Below are 21464 nucleotides of genomic sequence, written 5' to 3'. Positions count from 1 at the left end.
CTGCTTCCTGAAGACTTTGCATACATCCTCTTCACAGATCTTGAGTACAGGCTGAGATACAATAGAGGGAGGGAGGGGGAGGGTGTTGATGGCTGTGCTGTGAGACGGTCGGAGTGGGTCAGACTAGGCTTTTGGTTTTCAAACCTGCGGTAAAACTCGTTCAGGTCTTAAGCCAGTTGTTAATTGGCCTCAGTGCTGGGGGATGGAGTCTTGTAGCTGGTGATGGCTTTCAGGCCTTTCCACACTGATGTAGAGTCAGAGTAGTTTAACTTTGTCACTCTTATCTCCTTATTAAGTGTGTATTTGGCATTTTTGTACAAGTCTTTGTCCCCCACTCCTGTAGGTGTCCTCTTTGGCCTGGCGAAGCTGTTTGAGTTTTGCACTGAACCAAGGTTTGTCATTGTTAAAAGTTAAATAAGTCCTGGTGGGAACACACATGTCCTCACAGAAACTGATGTAGGATGTCACGGTGTCAGTAAGCTCAACCAGATCAGTAGCTGCAGCCTCAAAAAACACTCCAATCAGTAAGTTCAAAGCAGGACTGTAAATCTTGCTCTGCTTCAGCAGTCCATCTCTTTACAGTTTTTACTACAAGCTAAGCAGATTTGAGTTTCTACAAGTAGTCTGGTAGAAGATGAACCAAACAGTGATCAGAGAATCCCAGCACTGCTTTGGGGACAGGGTGGTATGCATCCTTTAAAACAGTGTAGCAGTGGTCCAGTATATTGCTGTCTCTGGTGGGGCATGTGATTCTCTGTCTATATTTATGCAGTTCACGGGTGAGATTAGCTTTATTAAAATCACAGAGAACGTAGTAACATAGACGTATGTGTGTGTGTGTGTTTAGAGAGAGAGAGAGAGTGAAAGAGAGAGAGGGCATGCATTGTGAGAGAAAGAGTGTGTCAGCTGTCCTGTCAGAGTAGTTTGTGTGTGTGTGTGTGTGTGTTTGTGTGTCACACACACAGTGTTGAGCAAGTTACTATGACAAATTTGCGAAACAAGCTCCGTTTTTGAGTCAAAGAGGACAAAATCGTCACTTTCTGATAAACTGGCACTATACATCACTAAGAAAAGTAGGAAAAGCTACTGAATATATAATAAATTAGTTGCACCTCAGACTAAACACAATGAATGCGGTTATTGCTTTCGGAGGTGGATGCTGCTGTTTGGGAATGCAGTCATTTAACAGTTCTGGAAGACAGTTATACAGAAATAATTTGATGACAGAATTTGATCAAAAGAAATGATAAAAATATACAAGTGCTGCTTATAGACATAATGATTTGCAACAGATCTTTCACAAAACAGATAAATATTAATAAAAAACACACAGGGCAGGGAAATGCAAACACCGATCTTTTGATTAATGCAAGCCTACCATAAATTCACTGTTAAATTGTACAGGTAGTTATAAATTATGTTATCACATCATGTTAATAAAACATACATGCAGAAATCTCTGAGCGTCTCCTTTGAGTCACAAACCTTTTGACCTTATAAATAGCAGTCAGATCAATATCAACTGTATTTGAGTGGTTTGTGTTTGAATGAAGAGATCCCTGTAGACTGAAGCACTGATGCTGAACAGCATAAATCAGCAGAAGAAAGAATGAAGAAAACTCCACGTTTCATCTTGATCAATTTTCACACAGAGGTACGCAATAATGTAGGCAATAAATCTTTGATATACAACTATCTGCTATTTAAAAAAACATTAATTATATCTATCTAGCCAAGTTTCGTATGTAAGTTTCCCCTCACTGTAAATGTGAGTGTCACAAGACAGGAAGTAAGTACACACTCGCGTCACCGAAGCTCACCCTGTGCACTGAGCCAACAGAAAACTATTTTAAAAAAGACGCCTCTCACTGCAAAAAACACGTTCTGTCTGATCGGGGCCTAAAACCGGCAAAAGAGGCAGAGGAGGAATAAACCAGTGATACAACCCTTACGAAAATTATTATTACCCATGGTTTTACTACAGTAAAAGTGTAGTAAACCATGGTATTTGGCATATTTGTATAACCACAGTTTTACTACAAATACCATGGTTAAACTAAGGTTAGTGTGGCAAAACCATGGTTAATTTGTAGTTACCATGGTTTAACTATAGTAACCATGGTTTATACAATGTCATAGAAAAAAAATAATAATAATAATCATGGATAATTTAAAGTTGTGATTCTTAGAATTGTGTTTGAGATAAGATTAATAATCATAAACTAAATATAAATTAAATCTAATACATAATCTAATGTACATAAAGCAAAAGTAATTACACATTTTGTTTTTAGTTATTCTTAGCTCTTAAACATTTTTGCAGTTTCACATTTTTCTTTGTAAATGCAGTATTTATAAATAGATTTTTATAAATCTTTAGACAGTAATCATGAAGGAAGGCTTGTCATGGTGATTCATTGGTCATAAGGTGTAGATTAAACCAGTATAAAAATTTTATATATATATATATATATATATATATATATATATATATAAATATATATATATATATATATATATATATATAAACACACATACATACACACACACACACACACACACAGTGTTGAACAAGTTACTATGACAATGTAATCAAATTACTGATAAATTACTCCTTTTAAAAGTAATCACGTTACTGTTCTGATTACTTTATTTCAAAAGTTATAAGTAATTAGTTACATTACTAGTTATGTTACTTTTATTCTCCATTAAAAATTTATGAAATCCCAGCATACAAGCTCCTGATAAATATTTGTTATTAAAGCATCAACATTCACAGAACACTGTTATTTTCAACTAAAGCAAGCGGCTGCTGCATGCATGGTTTATATGGCAGAATGCCAGCAAAGAGCGCTGCATTTATAATCTCTAAAAGACATCTCAGTTCATCGCAATCTCACAAATCTCTGTTATTACACAATAAATATATGCATAATAAATCTTTCATAATGTCTACAATTCGTGTGTTATAATGAGAGGATTTGTGAGCACGCAAATTTCAGCACTGCATTGCTCAATGCTGCAAACATGTTATAGCCTAAATAGAAACCCTGCTTACGCTTGCGCCTGTTAATCGTTTATATTTTATATTAGTTTGTGTTGCTTTTGTGCAATAGCTGAATAACAATTTATTTGTTTTAGATATTTTATGTTTAGATATTTCTATTTTGCGGGAGTCCCGTGAATCATTTTAATCTCCCACATCCCGCACACGCTTGCACCAGCACTCGCCCATCTTGTCCCGCACGCTGCACTCTGTTGCGTCAGACTCGGGTCTTGTGGGAGCAGGTATCTAATCCTCTGGCACTTCACTCGACGGTGCGTGTGCTACGTCCTTTTTACAATCTCTAGACTATAAAACATTGCATTCTGTCAGCAATGTAACCCGGCAGTAATGTATAGAGACCTCGGCTTGTAACTATATTCTAATCACTATTTTGAAAATTATAACATGTTAGATTACTCCATTACTAAAAAAGTAATCAAATTACAGTAACGTGTTACTAAGTAGTGCGTTACTGCCCAACACTGTGTATATATACAGTGGTGTGAAAAATTGTTGACCCCCTTTGCTGATTTCTTATTTTTTTGCATGTTTGTCACACTTTAATGTTTCAGATCATCAAACAAATTTAAATATTAGTCAAAGATAACACAAGTAAACTTAACATGCAGTTTTTAAATTAAGGTTTTTATTATTAAGGGAAAACAAAATCCAAAACAACATGGGCCTGTGTAAAGAAGTGTTTGCCCCCCTGTTGAAACTGTGATTTATCACACCTGAGTTCAATTTCTCTAGCCACACCCAGGCCTGATTACTGCCACACCTGTTCACAATCAAGAAATCTCTTAAATAGGACCTGCCTGACAAATTGAAGTAGACCAAAATATCCTCAAAAGCTAGACATCATGCCGAGATCCAAAGAAATTCAGAAAAAAATGAGAAAGAAAGTAATTGAGATCTATCAGTCTGGAAAAGGTTATAAACCCATTTCTAAAGCTTTGGGACTCAAGCGAACCACAGTGAGATCCATTATTCACAAATGGCAAAAACATGGAACGGTGGAGAACCTTTCCAGGAGTGGCCCCAGGCGACCAAAATTACCCCAAGAGCACAGTGATGACTCATCCAAAACATCAAAAAAGACCCCACAACAACATCCAAAGAACTGCAGGCCTCACTTGCCTCAGTTAAGGTCAAGTGTTCATGACTCCATCATAAGAAAGAGACTGGGCAAAAATGGTCTGCATGGCAGAGTTCCCAGACAAAAACCGCTGCTGACCAAAAAGAACATAAAGGCTTGTCTCAGTTTTTGCCAGAAAACAATTTTTATGATCCCCAAGACTTTTGGGAAAATACTCTGTGGACTGACGAGACAAAAGTTGAACATTTTGGAAGCTGTGTGTCCCATTACGTCTGGCGTAAAAATAAAACCGCATTTCAGAAAAAGAACATCATACCAACAGTAAAATATGGTGGTGGTAGTGTGATGGTCTGGGGCTGTTTTACTGCTTCAGGACCTGGAAGGCTTGCTGTGATAAATGGAACCATGAATTCTGCTGTTTACCAAAAAAATCCTGAAGGAGAGTGTCCACCCATCTGTTTGTGACCTCAAGCTGAAGCGAACTTCTGCAGCAGGACAGGCCAGCAAATCCACCTCTGAATAGTTGAAGAAAAAAAAAAGAAAGACTTTGGAGTGGCCTAGTCAAAGTCCTGATCTGAATCCTACTGAGATGCTGTGCCATGACCTAAGAAAGGCGGTTCATGCTCGAAAACCCTCCAATGTGGCTGAATTTCAACAATTCTGCATAGATGAGTGGACCAAAATTCCTCCACAGCACTGTAACAGACTCATTGCAAGTTATTGCAAACGCTTGATTGCAATTGTTGCTGCTAAGGGTGGCCCAACCAGTTATTAGGTTTAGGCAAACACTTTTTCAAACATAACCAAAAACATTCATTAAAATATTATGTGCTTTTCTTATTAAATTTTAATCATTGTCTTTGTATTCATGTAATAGTTTTTGTCTTTTGGTTTAATTGTAAGGCAAAACATTCATTAAAATATCATGTGCTTTCCTTATTATTGAAGAATTGATGTGACTAAAGAGAACACTACCCTTTCACCAGATCACTTTCACCAGAAGCTGCACCATGAAGAAGACTGTGGCCCAGGAAAACCCCATCTGTATCTTTCTACAGTGAGGGACATTATTCCTGGAGAGTAAATAACATACGACTGTGGAGCAAGTGACTGGCTTTGGTTTTGGCTTTGGTTTGACAAAACTGGACTACTTTTGTAATTTTTACAGATGTGAGACCCAGATTCTTTGAGACTGTGACTATTTTTGAAGGGTAGAGGAAACGGGACCTAAAGTTCTTGTACTTGTACATATAGCGCCGTCATACTACGGGCGACCCGAGTTTGAATCCCGGCTCATGGACCTTTTCCTGATCTCGTGGACCTTTCCCCCCTCTCTTTCCCACTTCACTTCCTGTACTGTACAGTAGGGAAGTATGCCATTTCTGATGCAGACACACTGTACGGTTTACTGTAGTGGGGACCCGGGTTTATAAGTAATAGTTTTAACTCATATTTGTGTCATCTTATTATAGTCTTCATGTAGGGTTGATGACGTTATGACAGCTGTAGAGAACTGCTCTGGTCCTGTAGGACCCACACAACTCACTGATGAGGTATGTGCACATTTAACTTAGTTAGTCAGTTTTCACTTCAACTGGCCAAAATGAGCAAAATTCTTCTGGCACTTGAAAAAGAACGCTTGGTAGATTTTACAGGGAGAAATCTTGATGAAATCGACATACAGACTGATCTGACAAATCAGATTTTTTTACTCACATGTGACACAGATTGGATATTGTTTTACACATGTAAACACAAAAATCTGCTTGAGATCTAATTTTTTTCGCATCCGCCCGACACTTCCAAATGTGGTTTTAGATCGGATACATATCTGATATCTGGACATCTGACCTGCATCTAAACAACACATAAATCCAATCCCCACTGAAAATTATAATTTTCAGCAAGGAGATCATGTTGCTGTTTAATTAAACTCTCAGCTTCACTGCACAGACAAACTCTTTCTCAAATTCATTTTATACTGAACAAAATTATAAACGCAACACTTTTGCTTTTGCCCCCATTTTTCATGAGCTGCACTCAAAGATCTAAGACTTTTTCTATGTACACAAAAGGCCTATTTCTCTCAAATATTGTTTACAAATCTGTCTAAATCTGTGTTAGTGAGCACTTCTCCTTTGCCGAGATAATCCATCCACCTCACAGGTGTGGTATATCAAGATGCTGATTAGACGGCATGATTATTGCACAGGTGTGCCTTAGGCTGGCCACAATAAAAGGCCACTCTAAAATGTGCAGTTTTATCACACAGCACAATGCCACAGATGGCGCAAATTTTGGGGGAGTGTGCAATTGGCATGCCTGACTGCAGGAATGTCCACCGAGCTATCGCCGGTGAATTGAATGTTCATTTCTCTACCATAAGCCGTCTCCAAAGGCGTTTTAGAGAATTTGGCAGTACATCCAACCGGCCTCACAACCGCAGACCACGTGTAACCACAACAGTCCAGGACCTCCACATCCAGCATCTTCACCTCCAAGATTGTCTGAGACCAGATTTGTCTGAGACCAGCTGCTGCAACAATCGGTTTGCAATAACCAAAGAATTTTCTGCACAAACTGTCAGAAAACCATCTCAGGGAAGCTCATCTGCATGCTCGTCGTCCTCATCGGGGTCTCGACCTGACTGCAATTCGTCGTTGTAACCGACTTGAGTGGGCAAATGCTCACATTCGAAGGCATCAGGCACTTTGGAGAGGTGTTCCCTTCATGGATGAATCCTGGTTTTCACTGTACAGGGCAGATGACAGACAGCGTGTATGGTGTCGTGTGGATGAATGGTTTGCTGATGTCAACGTTGTGGATCGAGTGGCCCATGCTGGTGGTGGGGTTATGGTATGGGCAGACATATGTTATGGACAACGAACACAGGTGGATTTCATTGATGGTGACGAGATCCTGAGGCCCATTGCTGTGCCATTCATCCACAACCATCACCTCATGTTGCAGCATGATAATGCACAGCTCCATATTGCAAGGGACCTATTCACAATTCCTGGAAGCTGAAAACATCCCCAGTTCTTGCATGACCAACATACTCACCAGACATGTCACCCACTGAGCATGTTTGGGATGCTTTGGATCAGCATATATGACAGAGTGTTCCAGTTCCTGCCAATATCCAGCAACTTCACACAGCCACTGAAGAGGAGTGGACCAACATCCCACAGGCCACAATCAACATTCTGATCAACTCTATGCGAAGGAGATGTGTTGCACTGCGTGAGGTAAATGGTTTTCACACCAGATACTGACTGGTTTTCAGTTCATGAAAAATGGGGGCAAAAACAAAAGTTTTGCGTTTATAATTTTTTTCAGTGTAAATAAATGAAATCTAACCACACCACTATATTTCACTTCAGAATTCTAGATCTAACGACACAAAGAAAAAATTACCATACATAAAAAAACTACTGTTATGGTATCAGTTCGGTCAAGTTTTGAAACATTAATTACAGCTTTAACTCGCTTATACCATGATCATGTGCCAGCGTGGACAAGATTATCACAGCTGCTGTGCATTAAAATCAAAGAGCCACTCCACATGAATTCTATAAATAATTTTATATATGGCTATTCAAAACTTGAGTGTCAGCCGTGTCACTGAAAGCGATCATCAATGAGCATCACCAATGGGAAGTCCTGGCCTAATGGTTAGAGAGTTTGACTCCAAACCTTAAGGTTGTGGGTTCGAGTCTCGGGCTGGCAATACCACGACTGAGGTGCCCTTGAGCAAGGCACCGAACCCCCAACTGTTCCCCAGGTGCTGCAGCATAAATGGCTGACCACTGCTCCGGGTGTTTGTTCACGGTGTGTGTGTGTGTTCACTGCTATGTGTGTGCACACTTTCACTTTCAATGGAATCATTCTGTTTGGATGATGATTCATGTAAATACAGATATTGGATGGCAAGTCGTATCTTAAGTGTAATATAAACAGGCAGGACAAAAAAAATCTGGTACAGTCAAAATATTGGATCTGTGCATTAAGCCTTGCAGTGTAAACACAGCCCCTCTTTCTCTCTCTCAACTTGGAGATGTTAATGTGTTATTTATTTTTTATTCTGCAATAGGTGGATTACACACATGCTCTAATACAGGTAATGTTTTGGAATTGCAGATTTATTACATGGTGTTTTAAATTATGCATTTCTGGGATTTCTGCCTCTAGAGAAAGTTACAGTGGACAGTGATTTAGAGGAGTCTAATTTTTCCTGCCCGTAAGGTAACAATTATGTGTTTCCATTTCTTTTGATCAAATACTACTTAGAAAATTGGGTTATTTATGGGAATGGTAAATTACTTGGAATTATTTTTAATTCGTCTTTGGATCTATTTTATGACTTTTTACTCTCTTGACTGCTTGCACAACTACTTCTGCATGCAGCATTTCCAGTTCATCATCAAGCAGTATTATAAGCAGAGAGATGTTCATGGAAAGGCAGATTATTTTCAAAGATACACTGATGTGTATATATATGAGTTTAATTATAGAAAAACTGACAGAGAAGTAGCAGTGTCACTATGGTTTTGTTGCCAAATCTGTTTTCTGTTTGCTTTCACTGCATACATGTAGCTTACAGTAGGTAACATCCAAAATGGGTATTACCGCTGTGCGTACCGCCGCCGCAGCGTTAACTGCAAATCAGTTGCGTGTTAAAAATCATTCGCGAGACTACCGCCAGGTGGCGCAAAGGGAACGGATTGCGAACTGAATGTAATCGTAAAATGAAAGGAAGATGTTAAAAACAACAATAACATTATAATATACACTATAACATCCTTAAAAGCCATTAAAAAAAAATATAGTGATAGTCTTAGGCTACAGTCTACTCATCAAAATTTAAAGAAAGACCTTTACACAAAGGCTCTTATGCATGCTATTGTTTATTAAACAGTCATTACATATATACAAATATATATATATATATATATATATATATATATACTATATATTATATATATATATATATAGGATTAAAATGTTTTCATTTCAGTTCATTCTTGGCGCAAAGGGACGGATTACATTATACTATACATTATAAGGCCTTTACACAAAGGCTCTTATGCATGCTATTGTTTTTAAACAGTCATTATATATATACAGTACAGGTCAAAAGTTTGAAAACATTACTATTTTTAATGTTTTTGAAAGAAGTCTCTTCTGTCTCATCCAGCCTGCATTTATTGGATAAAAAATACAGAAAAAAACTATAATATTGTGAAATATTATTACAATTTAAAATAATAGTTTTCTATTGAATATACTTAAAAAAAATAATTTATTCCTGTGATGCAAAGCTGAATTTTCAGCATCATTACTCCAGCCTTCAGTGTCACATGTAACATCCAGTCTATCACATGATCATTTAGAAATCATTCTAATATTCTGATTTATTATGAGTGTTGGAAACTAGTTCTGCTGTCTAATATATTTGATGAATAAAAAGGTTAAAAAGAGCTGCATTTATTCAAAATAAAAAAAAAACTCTAATAGTATATATTCTAATAATATATTTTCTTTACTATCACTTTTTATCAATTAAAACATTTTTTTCTTTTTTACTTTTTATTCATCAAAGTATCCTAAAAAAGTAAAACATGTTTTACTGACCCCAAATACTGACCAGTAGTGTATATTGTTATTACAAAATATTTATATTTTAAAAACATAGCTTCTTTTTATTCATCAAAGTATCCTAAAAAAGTATCACATGTTCTGAAAAAATATTAAGCAGCAGAACCGTTTCCAACTTTGATAATGAATCATCATATTAGAATGATTTCTAAAGGATCATGTGATAATGATCCTAACAATTCAGCTTTGCATCACAGAAATAAATGATAATTTAAATTATAATAAATTTAAAAACAATTATTTTAAATTGTGATAATATATCACAATATTACATTTTTTTTCTGTATTTTTGATCAAATAAATTCAGGCTTGATGAGCAGAAGAAACTTCTTGTTCAAAAAAAAAAAAGAAAAAATAAAAAACATTAAAAATAGTAATGTTTCCAAACTTTTGACCTGTACTGTGTGTATATGTATATGTGTATATATGTATATATATATATAAAAAAAAAAAAATAAAAATAAACATCATATATATATATATACGGATTAAAATGTTTTCATTTCAGTTCATTCTTGGTTAAAAAAAAAAAAATTATAATAATCTTCAGGTTCCATTTGCAGAGCGAAATGAGAACGGTCCAGCATTTACAAATAAGTCTTATTAACTCTGTTATTATTCTTGATTTTTCAAACTGCTAACACTGCATTTTGGAATTATGCCTTTACTGTGTGACCAATAATTGTGAATTGTGACTTTTGATCGCGCTGGTGCCTCACGCGTACATATTCATTGGAAACAGCAAGCAGTCGTTCACCGAGCCATGCGGCCCGAGCAGCGGGCCACTTTGGCATAATTTTGCTAATTATTTTTTTTTTTTTTTTCCCGTCGATACTGAAACACATGTGAAAATCCAAAAACCTATTTTACCTAATGAATAATAGTTTTGCTTCAAATGGGCAACATGTTTGGATTTGTCCCGAATGAGAGAGGATAAGCCCAACCTTATGTATCACTTTAAATTATTTTTAATTATTATACTTTTGTTGTTGTTTATAAGCCTATATTATTATCTAGCCGTGCGCAATTATATTTATCCATTAGAATTATATATTTGTAATTCTTGTTCTGTTCTGATAATTTTTTTTAATTTAAAGGATTTGTTATAAAGTGAAAAAATGTCCTGTTATTAGGCCTGCCGTTATTATTTCTGAATGTAATAAAATGCATCTAATGGGCACACCAAGGCCTCTCTCACAAATGTAAATTTATTTTTTAGCGTGTTTTTGTGTGTTTTTATCCAGCTTTATTTTTCCATTGCATCTAAAAATGACTTGCATCACATTCACTTCGTGAACAAAACAAATATAACTTCAGATCTGCCTCTCGCGTTGTTCAGCTGTGGACGATTTCAAAATGTTTGATATAAAGGTTGCTGTCACATTTTATACAGGAATTGTTCATTTAAAAAAAAAAAAAAAAAATTATATTGTTAGTTTTATACTAACATGCACTCAAGTCTTCGGATACTATACAAGATACAAGTTCATTTAGGCTATTTAACATTCACTGTGACATTTTACCGTTTCAACTTATAACTCCTTGAGATTTTAAAGTCAGTTTAATAGTATTTGAAATTCAAGTTGAATCTAGTATAAAAAAGGTTTTAATTGCTTAAATTATTTCTATGAATTAATAAGTTAGCATGACTTTTTCATCATAGCATTTTTTACGAGCTGTATTCGTTTTCTGAAACCAAGCACCCACTTTTTTTCTTTTTTAAATCTATGAATCGCTCACATATCTCCTACAACCTACAAATAAGGGCTAATAGAGGTTCTTTCTTTAATCATTTATTTACAATGTTTATTCTTGAAGAAAATAAGTATTTATTCTTTAATAAAATAAGGGACGATCCAAATATTTGTAATGTACAATAATATAGGCCTATATCTGCATGCAGTTAAAAAGTTATATTTGTTTTGATTCATCCATTTATGTAGGCTACAATTAGCCTATTCCTAAAAATAAAAAAATAAAAATAAATAATGTCATACAAAATGCCATCGGTCTGAATAAATTTTACCATACCCCCAGAATTGGGGGGGTAGTAATTTAGGAGGTGAAAATACAGTGAAATTACAAATGGCATGGGATTTCCAAAAGCATGACAACTGAAGGTCTATGAAAACATTTGATGCATTTTTTTAAACAATGGCACTTAAAGTTTTCAACTAAAATATAACTATTTCAACCATATAGCCTGTGAATAAATAAATAAAATGCATACTTTTCAGTGAAAGAACACTGAGAGTGCAGGTTGCGTCTGGTGTTTGGATTGTACTTCAATATAATGAGCTCCAAGTTTAAGAATAGCCTACACTAGTTTTATTTATTTATTTATTTATTTTTTACTCTCTATTTAACAGCATTAACTTACAATAAAATAAGTCTTCCTTCAGGCACACTGAATGTTTTCCTGCCTTGCCAAATGTTGGGTCAGTTTGCGTGAGTCCCGCGCGCTGTGAAGCGGGAGCAGCTTACGGAGGATTCCGCTTGGTCTTAAAGCCTTCCGCAAACGCCTACGTTCACAAATAACAATGATTTTGGCAAAAATAATGATTAATTATCAATTGATAATTTGTTATTATTGGTCTTGTGAAAAACTAATAATATGGCCTGCGGGAAAAATAATGAATAAAAAGAGTAAGGCTGCTTGAGTGCAGGCATGTTTCAATCCGAGTAACATGAGAACACACCGCGTCCTCACAGCCAAAAAAAACAGACCGAGTTCAGTTCAGCTGGAGGGGGTTCGGGGGTAGGTAGTTCTGTATAGCTTGTGGGGGGAGTCGAGATAAAGGTGTGAATTTCTTGCTCTTTCATATGGACAGTCTTCACGAGGGTATCAAACTTGCAGAACATGTTTTAGGACAACTTTAAAGAAAGGTTTGATCCACTTCAAATGTTGACTTACTGTATAGCGCAATAAAAGTTTATTAGTTATTGATAACTTAATGGGTCCCATCACTTTTGTTTTTTCAAAAAAAAAAAAAAAAAAAAAACCTTCGCATTAGGGCTGGGCGATAGGCCTATGACCTAAAAAAAATCCCCGATTTTTTTTTTCACAAAAAAATCGAAAAAATTTACCAATTTAAATCAAAACCCATCATTCTCAAAACATAAAATATTTATTTTATTTCAATTTTCGTTTTTTGTGTTTTCAGAGGAAAAATCAGTGTTAAGACATCTCTCCATTACAGACCGTTCTGAAAGAAGAATTTATGCAAACACGTATAAAATGCTTTAAAAAACGTTAAACAGAGATGTCTAGAGGCTATTTAATAGATCTGCCCCCACGTAAGATTTTCTAGTTACTAGTCGTTCATTTGTCATTATTCAACTAATCGCAAATTTATATTAAATTTACAACTATAATCCAGCCTTAATATATTCCACGCTCAAGAACATGCAGTAAGTTTGTCACAAAGCACAGGCAGAAAGTAGCCTAATAATAGTGAAAAAGGAGGACATTTTAATTATTTATTAATAAACAAATGTTTTGCTTGTCGGCTACAAGATGAAATTCACAGTGCTGACTCTCTCCCACATGAACGCGCCTTTAAACAGAAATACAACTCTTCACAGATTACAGAATGCTTTCGTTCTGATTGATTCGTTTTATAAAAGACATTTCAAGCTTTCTGTAGATATATTTTCTCTTTCACATATTAAAAATTATGTGAAAGCAAGTAAAGAAGACTCGGCATTTAAAATCACTGAAGTTGTCAATTAATGAAGGTTTTTTTTTTTTTGTTTAAAACACATCGTGTGCACTTTGTTGATAAGTGAGGACGTTTTATTAATCAGTCCAGAGTTTCAATGATTTAGTTAAATCGTGCAGGTGTAATTTTATTCGTTTCTTGTTTTAATTAGGCCTAAATAATGGGAGCGAAATTATACAGTGCCTCACGTTTTACTAAAATAAAGAAAATAATTTATAAAAACACGCAAGCCTAGCTCACAATAGGCTACCACTTTTAATGCTCCGATGCAAAGTAAACCACGTTTTCTTTTAAATAATATAACACATAATTTCATATTATATAAATAATACTGCACACTATATAAATGTGGTCTAATCTAAAATATGTGTAGAGAAATATAAGCATAGGCTCATAGGCTTGACATTTATCCTGCTTGAATTCGTTCTAAGAAACGCACATATCTTCATAAGACTAAACTTTCATCTGTGAATATTATAATTTTTTCTTTCATTTTCCCCCGACTGCAGTCAAATATAAACACTTCGGTGAGGCAACGCTGACGTCAATTTGCGAAAATGTGCTTTGATGCACTTGTTTGAAAACTTGTGATTAAAGCGCCACTCAGCGGTCAAAAGCTGCAAATGCACTTTGCAAACGCAACGGCGGCGGTACGAGCAGCAGTAGAACCAACGTTTTGGATGGCCACCTACTGTATGAATGAATTTGTGCATGCATGGTTATGTTGAAATTACTTAAAGTATATATCATTCAGTTTCATGATTCTGCTTCCATAGGCAGCACCACTGTTCAGCAGCACCTTGTTTCAGCAGAGGGCCACCATCCAAACTGACTGTAATAATCCTGACTACTACAAGATGCTACTACTTTTCTGTTGCGTGGAACTGAGAACTGATGACAGTACGGCTTGATCTACACTGTACACGAAACCTGCAAAAACAACAAATAAATAAATAAATATATAAATGGATAAATATATTAATTCATATTAATTCAGTCCACATATTCCTCCAAAAATAAAAGTATAAATAATTAAATGTGCCAGGAGAAAATAAATAAAACCAATGTTGGAAAAGTGAAAAGAAAAATCAAGTTAAAGGAAATTCCTAAACTGAAAGGTTTCATTTTTTTCCTTCAAGAAATTTATTCATTTTCGAATGTATCTCCGTATTTATTTTTCCTTTGGTGCAAACATGCAAATGAAGGGAATCAATCAAACACCAGAAGGCATTCTATATTCCACCATTGGCTGACAATGTTTGAAAAATAGTAGTAGCCAATGCTATCTGCTGATTATATTCTCTTCAGAATGGATGCATCTATACACGCTTTAGGTTAGTTAGCAGCTACATTTTGATGTGGGTGTAGATCCATTTGTCTGCTAAAAAAGGGCAGTAAAATGATTTCAGTTTTGATATTCACTGCATATTCACTTAGGCTGCTAAAGGGACCATCTGCAAATTCCAATCACAGTCCAAAAATATAAACGTTCAATCATTGTCATTCAAATGAATGATATTTGCAAAAATTAGTAGATGCCCTTTGTGGTCATGGCTGACTTGCTGTATATGAGCTTCCCTGCCACTATCTCGTTTGTACAGTAAACTGTTAATATAACTTTCAGCCAATGGTTACACAGAGACCGGCTTATGTTTGATTGACACCCTCTCATTTGCATGTGCCAAGGAAAAATAAAAAATACGGAGCTAAATAAATAAACGGTTTCTAAAAGGAAGAGACAACTTTCAGTTTAGCATAATACTGTTATCATTTACTCACCCTAAGTTTTTCCGAACCTGTATGAGTGTCTTCTGTTGAGCAAAAAAAGATGATATTAAAAAAAATGTTAACAAAAAAACTGATGAAAAGATGATATTTTGAAAAATGTTGGTAACCAAACTGTTGATGGTCCTCATTGACTTTCAGTAGTATTTTTTTTTTTTTTCGCTACTATGGAAGTCAATGGGGTCCATCAACTGCTTTGTTACCGACATTTTTCAAAATATCATCTTTTGTGTTCAGCAGAAAAAAGAAATTCATACAGGTTTTGAAAACAACTTGAGGGTGGTGAGTAAATGATGACAGAATTTTCATTTTTGGGCGAACTATCCCTTTAGTCGTGGCCTAATGGTTAGAGAGTCCGGACCTCCCAATCGAAGGGTTGTTGTTGAGTTCGAGTCTCGGGCCGGCAGGAATTGTGGGTGGGGGGCGGAGTGCATGTACAGTTTCTCTCCACCTTCAATACCGAGACCTGAGGTGCTCTTGAGCAAGGCACCGAACCCCTAACTGCTCCCCGGGCCCCGCAGCATAAAAAAAATGGCTGCCCACTGCTCCGGGTGTGTGTTCACAGTGTGTGTGTGTGTTCACTGCTCTGTGTGTGTGCACTTCGTATGGGTTAAAATGCAGAGCACGAATTCTGAGTATGGGTAACCATACTTGGCTGAATGTCCCCACGTCACTTTCACTTAACATTTTTTTTCTAATTTCCCCCAACATGTGTTTTATTGATTAAATTATTTGATCTCCTTGCCCTCGATTATGTGGATATAGTGGATTTCTGTATTTATTTGCCACACTTATTTCAGTGTGCTATACTGACAATAAAGGTTTAATGATAAAGGCGTTTTTTTTGTATTTTTAGATATGTGCCCGACCTGAAGGAAGACGTACCCCAAATTTCAAGAAATAAAGCGGGGTTGGCTTCTCTATAAATCTTCAGGTAATCACCAGGGACAAAACATTTAGTAAAAAAACTGACCCTGAACTAAAAAATACAGATAGCATTTTGTATTTTTCTGTATTTTTGTACAATGGTATTTTTTATTTCTTTTTATTTTAAGGAGGATGGGGCTCCCGGAAGCTCACCTCTTATTCCACCGGATGAAAGTAGGTACAATGCCAAGAATTTGAAGACGGCAACAAATGGATTTAAAGGAGTTCTTTACATTGCTCCACTACAAATAGAACTTGACACCACTGCTCTGCCACCTGAATCTGAATCTTTTAATGAAATGCCAAAAAGAGAAATGCCAGAGATGTGGAGTCAGTTATCCACTACTGATTCTGACTACACACATAAATACCTGTGTGAACAGTGAGGATGCTGAACAGACAAATGATGATGCTGACCAGACCAGTGATGAAGCTGAACAAACCAAACAAGTAATGTATATTAAAAATAGTTATTTTAATTTAATAAATAATTTGCAAGTATGGATACAAAATGGGTATAAAATAAATATATATGTGTGTGTGTTTTCTAGAGATGCTTTTTTTACTTTTGCTTATTTTTTTTTATTATTTTTTTTACTTTAGGCAACTTGCCCCATATGTCAAAAAGAACTGTCTCTCGATGTAATAGAGATTCACGCAAGTTTTTGCATGGGTGACAGGTGAGAAATTATTTTATTTGACAGTTTATTTTTTAAAAGTGCACAAAATACTTATTTCCAGATTAATCAGTGAATGTTTTTCTTCAAAAATTTACAAGGAGCAATATTATATCACTAAGAGAGCATGTAACATTCTCTGAGAAATCTGTAGGAACGTATCACTTGTCACCCATGGGTGTCACTAGGCTCTTTTTAGGGGGGCTTTAGCCCTGTATTAGGCATAAGATCAAAAATGTATTCACAATGTACATATTCATTAAATAAACTTGGTTACCTAGCTTTCCTGGTAGACTTCAGTAATTTAACATATCTGAGAAAATGATTCATAATAGCAGTTGACCCTATCTTTACTTTCTTCACTGACACCAGACAAAAATGAAAAGCCTATATCACTCAAAGCTCAGCTTTATAAGGGGAAGAGACAGGGCAAGATAAGAACAAATAGAAAAAGAGTGATGGAGATGAGGAGAGAAAAATAATCTACTTAAATCTACTTAAAGCTATTGTTATCCTTTTTTTTTGGCCTACAAAACATCTTAAAATGTTATAGCCCAGAACCCCCTTAAACTACCACGCATTTGGTACCTCAGTGATTATAAAACCCTGCCATTTATATCTACTAATTAACAGCTAATATCCTAGTAACATGCATGTTAATAAGCAACTACTTAACAGTGAGAATTGGACCCTAAAGTGTTACTTTTTTAAATCATACACTCATTGGGGGCTGGGCCCCCCTAAAATGAAAATCCTAGAATCACCCCCTGTTGGTCACATAATGTATACTTTTATTGTGTGTGCTGTTAGGATTGCCTCAGCTCTTCTTCACAGCAAATATCAATTGAATAGGTAATTCATTCTAAATTGTATTTTTGTTCTTTTGTTGCACACAAGTATGGTAAATGAAGTATGTGTATTTTATTATAAGTATACAACCTCTGGAATTAAATGTGTCTATGGAAGAACCATCTACAATCTGGAGTTTTACGTGCCGTTGACGTTATACCGCTGAACCTTCAAATGCAGCTAAAGCCACAAGCATGAGTCATGGTATGTGTTTTTTGTTTAAGTTGAAATAGAATTGATAAACGTAACACATTTCTGAGATGTAGGCTAGCACTGAAGTAGTGGAGTACACAACTAGCTTCAACTGAAAAGTGTTTGACATGTTGCTTCTATGCGTTTTGCAGATTGGAAAATTGAACCAGATAAAAATAAAGCAGCATCCTTATACACTAAGGAAATAATTCGCCAACATGAGACTGGAAAATCCCTCTTGATGACCATGGATGTGAGAATGGGGACAAGGAAGATCAAGACAGAGAACTTGTTGCATTCTACAAAACAAAACGGCATGGAATGGGCATGCCCTGTGAAGTGCAAAACTCCCAAGGGTGGTATTAAACAAATATAAATGCATTTATTCAGTGGCATTCTTAGCTGGTTTTATTGGCCATTTTCTGCTTTTTCTTTTTGGGACTGTTTATTTTTAATCCGTTACAATCAGGGGATGCTGCCATTGGTGAAGGTGTGACTAGACACTTCTTTTTCAAACTGTTTTATACAGAGGCTTCAGCATGGTTTTCAATTTTAACATGGGTATGTTAACTATTTTTAAGGAACATTGACTGGCATTTTGTGTTTGTCACATCTTTGAATCCACAATGTTAATTTAAGCCCATTATTTTAAAAACAGGAAATACTGCAAGGACCTGTCTCTTTGAAGGTGAACCAGGCCATCTTGTTCCATCATCTTCACAATTTCTCATAGAGAGTGATCTGTTCCTAGTTGCAGGACGCATGATTGGACCTGCATTCCTACATGGTGGACCTCGGCTGGCTGGAGTCAGCCAAGCAATAGTCCATGTACTTCTAGGTGGTTCAGCGCTGAGACTGCTACAGTGCAAATCGAAGACTGTCCTGACCATGATATTCGTGAAACCATTTAACACTGATAAGTACATTGGTAGTATAATCAGTAATTTAAACAATTCATAATTGTTGCATTATTTATTTATTTTTCTACATGGCGCTTGATGGAGAGGCAGAACTCAGTAGTGAAGAATATCAACCTGTCCTTGACCTGAGTCTTGCTTGGGATCTTTCATGGCCCAACCAAAAGAAAACCGAAAGTGGCTTTTTGAGCGCCTATTACCACATGCGGTAGTGTTCTTTTACTGTCTGAGCTTTAAGTTTTAGCATTGCTGTACTGTAGCATTAATATTATTTTTTTTTCATGTAACCTAATAATCTAAAATATGCAATACTATAGGTCATTGGAAGGAGATTACGGCAGTTGAAACAAATACGTAAAGGACTTAAAGAAACCAGAGTGTGGCCACTGTTGAGTGAAAGGAAAGATGTGGAAATCTTTCTGAGGGAAAATGAAAATTCACGTAACTCACCCCATCGGTAAAAATTTAATTGTTATAAGGTGGTTGTTTTGTGTGTGTGTGGTGTGTGTATATCTATTATTATACATATCTACAGGTGAAACTCAAAACATGTAATATCGTTTTAATTTCAGATTCAATTTAAAAAAGGTGAAACTAATTATATATGTATTACATGCAATTTCTCAAGTTTCACCTGTGTATATCATAAACAGTTTTGAGATGTGTGTATATGATGATATATATATATATATTATATATATATATATATATAATATATATAATATATATATATATATATTCAGACCTGTTGCAACAGAAATATGTAATTGTTTCAGATGCTGCTCAATGTATCTGCTGGCCCTCGGATATCAGTGTGAATGATGAGAGGACAAAGACGACGAAGATTGTTCGCTAGAAGATAGATGTCACATCTCGTGGTATTTGCGTCACTTTATTGAAGACAGGTATAAAAATGTATTTTTTAAATAAATTTTCCTATGGGGTTTTATAATTTGAGTAAAATAAAGCCTGTGGTAAACTACTTGATGAAACTTTTTTGTTGGGTTTGGAACGACATTGTGGTGAGTAATTAATTGTTGATTTTGTTTTATTAGCATCCAGCTCAGACCTTAAAAAACTTGGTGAAGTTTTGGCTTGGGTGGGAAGGGCCAGAAGGAAAGATGGTAGTGGAAGTGGTTAACCCTGAGATGCCGAAGTCCTCCACTTGTTTCAATGTGCTACGCCTCCCAGCCCACTACATGGATTTCACCAATTTTAAGGATGATCTCCTTATGTGCATTGGCACTTCAGAATATGGTTTTGGCCTTGTTTAGATCTGTGAAATCCAAAACTGTAATAGTAACACCCGATCTATAAATTAGATTACATTACCAAAGTTTGTCCTGTTTTTTGGACATTGATGAAGTTGAAGTAATACGTTCATGTATTATTGCCGTTTTATTTTTGGAGAAGGGTAAAAAAACCCATGCAATAGTTAACATACCTGCTCTACAGCAATCCATAGTTCTATGTATTCAAAAATACACATGTAATCTTATGGTTTAATTAACCATCAAATTCCAATTGTTTCAGCAGTTAAAGTAATACGTTCATGTATTATTGCCATTTTATTTTGGAGAAGGGTAAAAACACATGCAATAGTTAACATACCTGCTCTAAAGCAATTTAGCAATCCATACTTCTATGTATTCAAAAATACACATGTAATCTTATGGTTTAATTATCCACCAAATAAATTCAAATTGTTTCAGCAGTTAATGTGTCATTACTCAAGTGCTTGGCAAAACTGCACTGCAGCCATGTAAATGTCTATCCCATAGGATTGTGATGGTGACCTAGGATCCACTGTGTCCTTCAGTGCAGTAAGTTGCTCTGGTGTAAGTGGACATTGTACAGTAGGAACGTTAACACCAACACTTTCATCAGTAGGCAGCCCACTGCTTTCCCAATCAATCTCGGCAATGTTAATTTCCTGGGTATACAAAAGGACATTTTATATTATATTATATATATATATATATATATTATATAATATATATATATATATATATATATATTTTAAATGCATCTATAAAATGGTATACATTCTCGTTCCTATAATAGTTCCAAATATTATATTTGCATGATTACTGGAATGCTAATTAGGTGTTTAAATGCCACTGAATTAAATATTTGAATTCTCATGACCCCTGTAATTTTTCTAAAAAAAAAAATTATGTAAACATGGCTGTACATTTGCATGAATACCTCTTCGTTTGGGGGGATCAAATCAACTTGATAGTGAATTTGACCCAATTCCCAGAGCTGGTGTTTGGAGACATGCTATGTTCTGTTCTCAAAGGGTGATTATCCCACCCATCTCGGAAAAAGTTTAGATCATCTTGTAGCCTTGGCAGGAATGTATAGTGGCAACAGAAGAGAGGTGTTTGGTCTGCAATATTAAGGTAGTTTGTCCTCCTCAAGATAGTGTAGCACATCATAGTACACACTGGTCACTGCAGTCCACACACCTCTCCACAGTCTCTCTATTCTATAACAAAAGCATTACAAGAAAACTCATAAGCAATTAGGTGGTTCAAACAAACACTTGAAGTATAAAGCACACAGTTACATAGTGGAGATATCTCTGCC

At 35.7% G+C, this 21464-nt stretch overlaps 1 protein-coding gene and 1 long non-coding RNA gene across 2 annotated transcripts in view; both read left to right on the top strand.

The window, feature by feature from the left end:
* LOC122141031 overlaps positions 1 to 18915 on the top strand; it is a 114927-nt gene extending 96012 nt beyond the window's left edge. The window contains exon 8 of the mRNA XM_042746817.1: positions 18614 to 18915. Coding sequence (XP_042602751.1) covers positions 18614 to 18915 — 302 coding nt within the window. The remainder of the gene's footprint in view (positions 1 to 18613) is intronic.
* A 121-nt stretch (positions 18916 to 19036) lies between these two features.
* On the top strand, positions 19037 to 19777 carry LOC122140709. The gene is made up of 3 exons (XR_006157298.1): positions 19037 to 19080; positions 19190 to 19329; positions 19649 to 19777. It is a non-coding gene; the product is annotated as an uncharacterized LOC122140709 (long non-coding RNA).
* Positions 19778 to 21464: the final 1687 nt, after the last annotated feature.

This window comes from Cyprinus carpio, chromosome A4, assembly GCF_018340385.1.
Source record: "Cyprinus carpio isolate SPL01 chromosome A4, ASM1834038v1, whole genome shotgun sequence".
NCBI lineage: Eukaryota > Metazoa > Chordata > Actinopteri > Cypriniformes > Cyprinidae > Cyprinus > Cyprinus carpio.
The sequence above is the reverse complement of the archived record's forward strand: the minus strand, read 5'-3'. Positions and strand labels throughout refer to the sequence as shown.